Source organism: Triticum dicoccoides, chromosome 6B (genome assembly GCF_002162155.2).
Source record: "Triticum dicoccoides isolate Atlit2015 ecotype Zavitan chromosome 6B, WEW_v2.0, whole genome shotgun sequence".
NCBI lineage: Eukaryota > Viridiplantae > Streptophyta > Magnoliopsida > Poales > Poaceae > Triticum > Triticum dicoccoides.
Genome location: NC_041391.1, coordinates 198,511,020 through 198,522,612, shown reverse-complemented (window position 1 = coordinate 198,522,612; position 11,593 = coordinate 198,511,020). Strand labels below are relative to the sequence as shown.

The 11,593-nt window shown below is 51.6% G+C and overlaps 1 protein-coding gene across 1 annotated transcript in view; it reads left to right on the top strand.

Moving 5' to 3' along the window:
- Nucleotides 1-11,281, top strand: part of LOC119321041 (protease Do-like 7) — a 25,244-nt gene extending 13,963 nt beyond the window's left edge. Inside the window, exons 18-24 of the mRNA XM_037594892.1 lie at nt 342-509; nt 594-673; nt 949-1,173; nt 1,508-1,720; nt 1,819-1,976; nt 10,189-10,300; nt 10,414-11,281. Coding sequence (XP_037450789.1) covers nt 342-509; nt 594-673; nt 949-1,173; nt 1,508-1,720; nt 1,819-1,976; nt 10,189-10,300; nt 10,414-10,743 — 1,286 coding nt within the window. The 3' untranslated portion in view covers nt 10,744-11,281. The remainder of the gene's footprint in view (nt 1-341; nt 510-593; nt 674-948; nt 1,174-1,507; nt 1,721-1,818; nt 1,977-10,188; nt 10,301-10,413) is intronic.
- Nucleotides 11,282-11,593: the final 312 nt, after the last annotated feature.

Sequence of the window (11,593 nt, the reverse complement as noted above, 5' to 3'; positions counted from 1 at the left end):
ACTGAAGGAAAAAAAATATTTTTGGGTCTTAAATAGAAGAAAGTGTAGTCATTAGCCTCCCCAAACATTAATGTTTTCTCTTTATCCCCCCTGACATCTTCGTCTAGTTCCACCACTGCTTACCCTTAATGTATATTGAAATCCTGAGATGAATTACACAGAAGTTATTGGATATACTTGTTTTCTTATATTTCAGTTTTTTTATTAATAATCACAATCGTGCTATCACTAAAATGACCTACCCGGTAGTGAAATTTCTATTTCCTTCTGGTAGAAACTAATTTGGACCATGCGATCTGATTTCATGTTTTAAGAAATTCCTTAATTTTTTATATGTGTAGAACCTGCCTTGCGCCGAGGAGATTCTGTGTACCTAGTTCGTCTAATTGATAGTTTACATGCTAAATCAAGGAAATCAATCGTAACCAATTGGCAAGCTGTTAATATTTGCTCAAGTGACTTCCCACGGTATCGTGCAATTAATACGGAGGTCATTGAGCTCGATACTGGTACGTTCTACAAACATTTCAGCAAAACTGAGTTCTTGTGTCTCAATTTTTCATATTAACTATGTAGGGAAATGTTTATTACAGATTCTGATATCGAACTTTCGGGTGTATTGACCGACGAGCAAGGGAGAGTTCAAGCACTATGGGCAAGTATTTCCAGCCAGGTTAGCTTTGATTGGAGTGTTCACATTAGTCTGTTGTCCAAGAATTGATGCATTAGCCGCATGATGTCTCCAACATAAAGTAAATGGGCAATAGAAGAGAAACATATTCACCGCATGGAAAGACCTTAAATTGCTGAAATATGTTATGAGTACTTGAACTAAAGAGGATGAATTGTTTTGTTTTTTACCTGTCATAATGAGTTATAACCTCTACATCTGATGTTGTGATTCCAACGTACTAATTGAGGTATAACTCAATCAATTATTTTGTACAGCTCTTCGGTTGTGGCAAAGAAGGCGACCATCAGTTTGTTGTAGGTATACCAATATACCTGATAAGTCAAGTCCTTGAGAAGATAATCTCTGGTACTCCTGGACCATTTCGTCTTATTAATGGAATTAGGAGACCAGTGCCATTTGTCAGACTTCTGGAGGTGGAGATTTATCCAACTTCGCTCACAGAGGCAAGAAGTTATGGATTGAGCAATAGATGGGTGCAGGTAATTAGATCTGTTTATCTTTTAATCTTGTCTGAAATTGCTACCTAATCTGAAAAACATCATACGTAATACTGTTACTTTCTTCTGCGGCTAAGTAATGCTGTTGCCTAGTGGCTTCTGAGCCTGAATGTTGATGTGCTTACCAGTGCAACAATTATTTTAATGCGGTCAAATATTAATGACATTCATCTGAGGCATTCAAGAATAGATAACTGCAGGGTTGTTCGTGAGGGGAACACCTCGCACGATTACCATTTGGCCCCTTTTTGACTAGTTAATTTCTCCTGTGTTGCATACATTAAATATTTACTGTTCTATATGATTAATGTTGCAGGCTCTAGATGAGAAGGACCCTGAGCGAAGACAAGTATTGCAAGTTATAGGTTGCTTTGCTGGATCAAAAGCGGAAACTCTTCTTGAAGGGGATATGATTCTTGCTATCGATAAGAAGCCTATTACATGCTTCCTTGACATTGAGAATGCTTGCCAAAAGCTGGACCATTCAGTTGGTTCAGATGGAATGCTTAACATGACAATATTTCGCGAGGTGAGGACGGTCTATAAGGAAAAAAGAACTTTTTCTTTGACGAAGTACGGTTGAATTAAGTATTTATCAATAGTATAATTGCTTCAACATTCGAGCAGGGAAAAGAAATAGACCTTATCGTTGGAACAGATGTAATAGACGGTAATGGTACAACACGTATGGTGAACTGGTGTGGATGCATAGTTCAGAATCCTCATTCGGCTGTACGTGCGCTTGGTTTCTTGCCAAAGGAAGGCCATGGAGTTTATGTTTCCAGGTGTGTATCATATTCCTTCACTAATTTGTAATGTTTTATATTAGCCTACTGTACACCGCAGTCATGCCGTAGCGTATGCGCCCTGTATAGCCTCCGCATACGCACGCATGCTAGAGATCGTGCTGCCAAGTAGTGGCGCACCTTGAGGTAGTTGTCACCCCATGATCACCACTAGGCAGAGGCCGCTCCAAGCTGTACATATAGCCACTGTCTGGGCATAATCAAAGTGTGGTGTCCTTCTCCCAATCTCCTCTGTTAACATGGTATCAGACGTCCCGATCTGCCCAACCCGTTCGCGCAGGTCAACGATTCTGCTCCTCGGGATCGCCCGTCGCGTCCCGTGCGATCGCCACTCCACTGCCGCCGGCACCTGCCCGGCCGATGATCACTCGTGCTCAGCGCGGCGTCTTCAAGCCGAATCCTCGCTACTACGACGCCGCGCCCGCCGTCACCACACCGGAGGCGATCGCCCCGCTCCCCAGTTCCGTGCGTGCTGCCGTTCGTGATCCCAACTGGCTCGACGAGTACGAGGCTCTCGTGCGCAACCGCACCTGGGAGCTCGTCCCGTGCCCCACCGGCGCCAACCTCATCAATGGCAAATGGATCTTCAAGCACAAGACCAATGCGGACGGCTCCCTTGCTCGCTACAAGGCCCGCTGGGTTGTGCGCAGTATCCGCTAGCGCGCCAGCGTCGATTACGGCGAGACGTTCTCGCCGGTGGTCAAGCCGGCCACTATCCGCACGGTGCTCACCCTGGCCGCGTCGCGTGGCTGGCCGGTGCATCAACTCGACGTCTCCAACGCCTTCCTACATGGCATCCTGAAGGAGGAGGTCTACTGTCTTCAACCCGCCGGCTTCGTCGACAGGGCTCGCCCCAACCATGTCTGCCGCCTCTCCAAGTCCCTCTACGGACTGAAGCAGGCGCCCCGCGCTTGGTTTCTCCGTTTTGCTGGCTTCGTCAAGACGCTTGGCTTCACCGCCACGCGCTCGGACTCCTCTCTGTTCACGCTTCGCCACGGCGTCGACACGGCCTATCTACTACTCTATGTGCATGACATCGTGCTCACCGCCTCTACTCCGAGCGTGCTCCGTCGCGTCATCGCCGGCCTCACCAGCGAGTTCGCCATGAAGGACCTTGGCCCTCTCCACTTCTTCCTAGGCATCAAGGTGACGCGCACGGCCGCCGGCTTCTTCCTCTGTCAACAACAGTATGCCGACGACGTGCTCAATCGCGCAGGCATGGACACATGCCGTCCCTCACCGACTCCGATCGACACCAAGAGCAAGCTCCCGACCGCCGATGGGCCTCGCGTGGACGACGCCTCCGCGTACTGCAGCATCGCCGGCGCTCTCCAGTACCTCACCATCACCAGGCTGGAGATCGCCTACGCCGTTCAACAGATCTGCCTCCACATGCATGACCCGCGCGAATGTCATCTTGCGCTGGTCGGCACGGCACACCTCGGTCTGCATCTCCGCGCTTCCGCCGCTCTGGATCTCCGCGCCTTCACCGACGCCGATTGGGCGGGCTGCCCCGACACCCACCGCTCTACGTCGGGCTTCTGTGTCTTCCTCGGCGATGCTCTCGTCTCCTGGTCCTCAAAGCGACAGGCGACGGTCTCGCGCTCCAGCGCGGAAGCGGAGTACCGCGGCGTTGCTAACGCGGTGGCCGAGTGCGTGTGGCTTCGACAGCTGCTCGGCGAACTCTTCCTGACCGTCACCAAGGCCACGCTCGTCTTCTGCGACAATGTTTCCGCGGTGTACCTATCTGCTAACCCCGTTCATCACCGGCGCACCAAGCACGTGGAGCTGGACATCCATTTCGTGCGCGAGCGCGTCACTCTCGGCGAGTTCCGTGTCATCCATGTGCCCACGCGCCAACAGCTCGCTGACATCATGACCAAAGGCCTGCCGTCGGATGTTTTCTCTGAATTCCGATCCAGTCTTTGCGTCGCTACCGCCGACGATGCGACTGCGGGGGGTATTAGCCTACTGTACACCGCAGTCATGCCGTAGCGTATGCGCCCTGTATAGCCTCCGCATACGCACGCATGCTAGAGAACGTGCTGCCAAGTAGTGGCGCACGTTGAGGTAGTTGTCACCCCATGATCACCACTAGGCAGAGGCCGCTCCAAGCTGTACATATAGCCACTGTCTGGGCATAATCAAAGTGTGGTGTCATTCTCCCAATCTCCTCTGTTAACATTTTAAATAGCGGGCTATGGAAAATAGCGACGAGCCTTCAAATCAGCTATAGCGGAGCTATAACGGGCTATAGCAGGCTATAACGGGCTTTTTATGAAGGCAACCATTTAGCGGCACCCTGCTGAAAATGCTATAGCGGGCTATAGCGAAGCCATAGCCGGCTATTTAAAACTATGTTTGTATGCTCAAATATTAGAAACTGTTGATACAATACAATAGCCAAAACCTTAACTAGAGGATGTCCACATGGACACAGTAATCAACTAAGACAACTGCAGTAAACATGGTCCAACTTGGTCAAAGGAGGCCTAGGCGCCAAGCCTTGGTCCAAGGAAGTCAAGGTAGCAAGCCAAGGGAAGTCAAGAGAAATCAAGAGGAAGCCTTAGATCAAAAAGTCAAAAGGGTAGTAAAACAACAACAACAAGCCTTTTGTCTAAAAAAGTTGGTGTGGGCGACATATAAAGTCCAATAGAGGACATGTGGAATCCAAAGAGTGAAGAGAGAAAAGAAAAGTAATGAAACTATAAAAAAAGTAAAATTAATGTCCCGGCACATGGACTGTTGATTTCCATGTTGTCCTATCAAGAGCCATATCTCTAAATGCAGTCCATTCCTTCTAGTCCCTTTTTACCGCCTTCTCCCATGTCACCTTTGGTCATCCCCTACCCATCTTATTATTTTTGCCATCCTTTAAAATCCCACTATTAACTCGTGCTTTTGGAGGCCTTCGTTGGATATGCTGAAACTGCCTTAGTCGGGGTTTGAGGATAAGCTTCTCTTTAATTGGTGTCACCCCTACCCTATCACTTATCATCTTGTCCTTTCATGTTTGGCCACACATCCAAGCGCATTTTGTGACACTCATTTGTTGGATGTGTTGTCTTTTAGTGGGCCGACATTTTGCTCCGTAAAGCATCACCACATTGTCGTCCTATATAGGACTTACCTTTTAGATTTTGTGAGACCTTGCGCAGTGGATACCAGATGCTTGCCGCCACTTCAGCACCCTCTTATTATCGTGTGGCTAACATCCTCATCTATACCACCATGTCTTTGCAAGAATTGATCCTAAATAATGGAAGGTGTCGTTCGTAGGCCCTATTTGTCCTTCTATACTAACCTCTCGCTCCTCGCACATGGCACAAATGAAGTCTCACCTCATATACTCGGTCTTGGTCCTACTAAGTCTAAACACTTTGGATTCCAAAGTATGTCTCCAAAGCTCTAATTTTCTGTTGACACTCACCCTAGTTTCAAAAGGGTATTGCAAAGGAGAAAAGGATTGGTGTCTCTCATATGAAGGCCCTTGGGAAAGAAGCTCATCCATCCTTGTGAGAATACAAACCATGGTCCACCATAACCCATGGACTAAGATAAATGCAAGTGGCGCACCTAGTCCACACTATTCATGTAGATCCTAGGACAAGAGGAAGGTCATTAACCACCTCCTAGCCACTATAAAATGAGGGGCGTCCCCTCCTCTCAAACTGATCCTTTTCTCACTCCCTCATTATTGAGGCTTGCATGACCCCTCTCGTGTCGCTCCCATGGGCGGCCCGAGAGGAACCCTAGTAGCCGCAAACACCTTCCCTTCCCTTCCTCCTTCCACAGCCGCCGGAGGGCGTCATTGGGCAAAGCCCGCATGGGTCCACTGGTGACGTGGATTTTCCTCATCTCTGATGGGTGGCGCATTGCAGGGTGCTCCACTATGGCGAGGACTCACGAGCGGCAAGGGGTGTGCCAGCAGGGGTGGCACGATGCCGTCGAGCGAGTGGTGACGGGGCACGGTGGCCTGGGAAAGCCGCCGTTGCCTGGTCTAGGGGAGCTCCTCGCCCAGATCTGGTTCCCCTTGGGCGATAGCTCGCTCGAGTGGTGGTCCTCGTGCTGTGGCGGAGGAGGGTGGAACAGGTTGATGGTGCTGGGTGGCGTGATGTGGTTGAACAGGCGTCCACTTGGTTCCCCTGAGCAGTGGTGTCTGGTATGTGGTGCTCCCTGGCTCCTAGATCTAGCTTCCTCTGTGGCGGCGGCTCGCCCGACAAACGGTTCTGAGGCCATGGCTAGGGGTGGTGGTGGATGCATGTTTCAGCGGGGTCCGATTGGGGTGATGGTAGGTTGTGGCTCACGGCTGGGTGCGGGTGGCACCCGAGATCGATTTGACTTCGTCTGTGCAGGTGCTCAAGGTAAGTGTTTCTGTCATCAGAGCCTCTTGCTAGACCTAGCGGGGACACTCGCCGCGAACTGGAGGAGGGTGGGGAGGTCTCATCCAGATGGAGCTCAACTACCAGCGTCCACGGGATGACTGGGTTGGGATGCTTCAGGTTAAAGCCTTGTGCCGACCTCATCGGCAACGATGATGGTGACATCTTCGGGCGCCGCTTCCAATTATGAAGGCTTCATTGCGGAGCTACCATTTCCCTCTCATTCATGTGCATCCTTTTGACTGGTCGAACAAAGCTAGCTCCCGCTCTACTTGTTCTGCCTAGTGGTGACCGGTGCTAAGTTCTTGGTGTTATCGTAGCTCGCTTATGGTTCTTCTTCTGTTTTTTCCTGTTCCTTCTTGTGCGTGGCAGCTGTAGCCGTTGTATTGTATCTCACTCTATTTTATGAAAATGAAAATGGTTCAAGCCGGCTTTTGCCCACCATAGCAACTTTAGAAAAATCTCTCAGCCATCCTTTGCTCTTAGATCTAAGATCTAGACAAAAACATGGTTAGCCCCCACTTGTATACCTAGGGGATAATCCATGCTCCCTTTACGCTTGTCTCTTGTGAGGAACACTTGTGAGGAACAAAGGAGATTCTCGAAACAGGTTTTTGTCCCGCTTTATAAATAAAGAAACTAACCAGTCCACAGACGAGTCATACCGACACACATAGTCTATTGGGGCACAATACAAGCAAACCCAAAAAATAGAAGAGAAAGCATAAAAAAGACCACCAAATGGTCAACACATCAAGAGAGGGGAAGAGAGGGGTATCACCAAGCTTGTTATCTTGGAGACATCTTCTATGAAGCATCTCTTTTGTTGTCCCATGCATTAATGTGAGCGAGGCTCCCATGGTGGTGAGCAAGAGGGACTAGGACATAGGTACCTCACGGTGCCGAATCTAGTGACGTGGCAGTTTGGGCAGCTTGCTTCTCACGATGAGCAGCACGTAAGGCATCATCGTCACATTTTGGGGGCCTATGGCAACGAAACTTTGGGCAAGCCCCCTAAGCCCTAAGATGATCCTTATCCCCATCGGGCAGGCACTTCCTATCTTGTGTTGGTCAAAAACAAGAAACAAAAATCACCAATTATTTTCCCTTTTCTGGAAAAGGAGGATGATCCCTGGCCTCAGCATCAAGACGATGCGTGCAACCATTTTATTAATTATTCATGAAAACCTTACAAAGTAAAATATCAATAAGTATGAAGCTACCAACTTGGCAACATATGTTGCTACTCCTATCCACTTGGGGCGTGTTTGGTTGGGTGGCTCGCACCTGGCTTGCACCCGAGATGCAAAATGGCCCATGTTTGGTTTGCTGCAGGACCTACTCAGCCAGGCCCAGTCGATGCAAAAAGAGCCCCCCCCCCCCAGCCAGGCTGAGGGAAACGCAGGCTCGGAGCGTTTCTTGCGTGCAGGCTCGCTCCTGCCTTTGGCCTGCACCCGCGATGCACCCCCATCCGCCTCGTCGTCTCCCGTCCAACTCGCCACCGCCCTCCCTCCTCCCCATGTCGTCGCCCTAGCCGGAGGATGACGCCGCCGTCGACGCTCCTCCACACCCTCGCCAGAGGACGACGCCGTCAGCGCTCCTCCACGCCCTCGCCGGACGACGATGTCGCCGACGCTCGTCACTCCGCCATCCTCGCGCGGACCCACACCTGCGAACGAGCTCGCCGGAGCTCGCCACGCCGCCCGCCACCGCCTGAGAGGAAGAAGTGGGAGGGAGAGGGGAGCACTTGCGCGGCATGTCTGTACTCCCTCCAACAGTTTGATTCAGATTTCAGTTCATATTTGTTTTACTCCAAACTGAAATCTGGTAGACAAAGAACATTATCCAAACTGTTGTAGGGGTATGATTTCAGTTCAGATTTGTTTTCTTTGCCTCCAAACTGAAATCAAAGACTTGTTAGTACTGCAAGGAAAAATCCAAACTGTAGGAGGGAGTTTGATTTAAGTGACCCGCCTTGTTTTATTTGTCTTCAATTCTTTAATTCAGATTTGCTTTCCAAGACTTGTATTCAGTTTGGATTTCAGTTTAGATGGGCTGCCGTGTCTCTGGTAAACAAAGAAAACAAGTATTGATGCAGCCTACCAATCAACATCTGTCTTATACAGCATGTCGCATGCACCATATTCGTACAATCAACCAAACACATATATCAGCTCATACTTGCATCAGCTCACCCAGGCCACACTCACCCAGGACCCCCCATGCGATTCAGGCTAGACCCACCCGGGCAACCAAACACACCCTTGATGAAGGGGTGCAGACTGTCGGGGCCGCATACCCAGACCGCGCACCAAAACCCAACATCTAAAGCCGAAGGCCCCAACCCAGCTGAATTGTCGGGTCTGGGTCACACACTGGTCTGGTTCACTCCGGCATGCACCGCATGAGCACGTTGTAGAGGTTGTCGCCACCGTCTCCCAATGATCCAGCTTCAAAGTAGGTACTGACACATCGAGCATGCCAGGCCTGTCATCGACGCCGCCATGATGTCGGACAGCGCTTCCACCCTGCACGAGTCTATGATCCACGTCCAACACCGGGACCCCACTGCACTATGCCGCCAAGACTCGCCGTCGTGGACGATGTAGATGGACACCGCTCCACCACTTGTCTGCTCCATCCAGCAGCTACTCCAAAAATGATGCCCCCATGAGGGATGGTGACGCCTAAAGCGTCGCCATCGTCCGATCAGGGAAACTCGTATCTAGGATCTCACCTGGAGCAGCGCAAGTTAGTCGACGCTAGCTGCAGTAGAGATGTCTTCAACAAGAAAACAATGCAAAAACGCCGCCATTGCACGCCATGACCAGAGCCATAGCACGGTTTTCACCGGCAGCATCGCCTCCCCACTCGCCGCCGGGACTAGATGTGTGATGCCACAACCAGCCGGTCAACCACCTCCGGCGAAGGAGGTGGCCACCACTGGCAAGCCCCAGGGCTGGAGCCCCCGACGTCCTCCTATGGCAGGTCTAGTCCAGAAGCCGCTTGCCATCGACGGATCAAAGGAAATGCGGGACAACAGCAGATCGCGGCCCGTTGAAGCCCATCTGGGCCCAAATCGGGCGCCCTAGCCGCCGCCGGAAATCTCGTCGTTCGTCGTAGTCTACACGTTGACCCTGGTTTCCTGGCTGTCGCCGCCCTGTGCCACTGCCTTTGATCAGGCCGAAGCGAATCACAGCCACCCTGACCCGAACGCCAGTCGAGGAGAAACGCCGCTGCGGCACATAGGCTTTGCATGTGACGCCCCTGGCGCAGCGGCGAGAGGGGGGATCTTGCGCTGGGGAGGACTGGAGGCGGCCGGCGGGGGTGTCCCAGTGCGGCGCGGAGCCACCGCACCCGGGGGAGGGGGGAGGGGAGAGGATCAAGGGTGGTATTTAATCTTTTTAACCGGAACACTATTCAAAGTCTAATAGAGGTTTAGATTTGTCGGATTTGAATGGCCAATGAGAATTCGCTAAAGAGATAATGTTGCTTTTAGTTGATCTGATATGCTGCTGCCGTGAAGCAGCAATGAATTCAAGAGTGCACCGTGTAAGAGCTAGAATTTTGTTAGGAAAAATAATGTAAACAAAGTAATAAGTATCCTGGAGAAGGAGATAGAAAGAAATGTGGCCATTTGACATCATTTTCTACTTGCTGCGTACTCAAACAGTATAATGAAAAAAAAACAATTTAATGAAGAAGGCAAGTTTATGTATATATTGGATTCGCGGCCCTAAAGTACATTTTAAATAGCCCTTTTAAATACCAGTTTTGAATGGGGAATGAGCAGCAAGGTCTTTATGCAGAGGTTATGCTGGAAGTCCCATCCATAGATATGGTCTCTACCCTCTCCAGTGGATAGTTGAGGTTAACGGGCAACCAACTCCAGATCTGGAATCCTTCATAGAGACGGTGAAGGTATGCATTGCCAATAGTGAACACTGTTCTTCTTTTGTCATATTGCAGTATCTCATTTTTAAACTATATAGCGAAGTGCACATGCCATTTGTCTGAATTGACCTTTTTATTAGGTATTGGAAGATGGTGAATTTGTTAGGGTGAGGACCGTGCAGTTGAATGGAAAATCTCGCGTCCTTGCTCTCAAACAGGACCTTCACTACTGGCCAACCTGGGAGCTCAACTTTGAGCCGGAGACAGCAACATGGCAAAGGAGGACAATAAAAACGTTGCAACGTGTGATGAGAAAAAGGCTTTCGCCCCGCTATATTGATATAGCAACCGCCCGATACAGCCAAGAGTTCAATGCTGGGGCAAACAGCACAAGCATGCCCAAAAGAAACAAAAGAGAAAGAAGAGAGAAAATAACGTCAACAGCATCGGATCGACGAAAACGAAGATAACCCAAAATCGTTGCGCCCACCGGAGATGTACCACACCTCGCTCCAGGCACCTCGAACCTCCGCATACCAAGCAGCACCTTCAGGAAGGAACACGACGACGACGACGCTGCTGCCCGGACAGGTCCTAGGGTTTCCCCCGGTACGCGGAGGGGCGTGGGGAAGGGGAAGATCCGACGCCCTTCAGGAAGGAAGGATGGCGCCCATGGGCGTCACCGCGTCGGTGCCGGCAAGCCGGCTCGGATTTCTCCCATCCGCCAACACCCACAACCTCGAACAGTCCGACGCGCTCCACCAGACAAGCCACCCACGAACGTGCGCCACCACGGCCTTGCCATCATCACCGCCGCCTCACCGTGGTCATCGAAGCGAGACCGACGAGAGCGAGAGGGAGTAGCCGGGAACGAAGAACGGCAGCGAGAGCAACCACGCCGGAGGAGACAACCTCCACCGCCATCGGCGGTCACCGACCGGACGCGGCAAGGGGAGCGTACCAGGCCCTCGAGGCCCGGCCGAGCCCAAAAGGGGCTCGTGAAGCACCCGTCGCCGAGCTGCAGTAGACGTGCCGCCGACTCCACCACCCCCCGCACGAGCCGCACCACCACCGGCCCCGCCGGAGCCGCCGCAGGCGCGACCGAGACAGGCCCGCCCAAACCCAGATGGGGCCCAAAAGGGCCCAGATCTGGGCCGGGAGGGCGCCGCCACCATCCATCGCGTCAGCGCGCCGCCAAGTGGCTGCGCCAGCGCCTCTAGGCCACCCGGAGTAGCGCCGCCAGGAGCAGCCGCCGCTGCCGGAATCACCGCTGACCGAGGAGCACCGCCGCGGGACGCACCACCCGAGCCGTGGCACCAC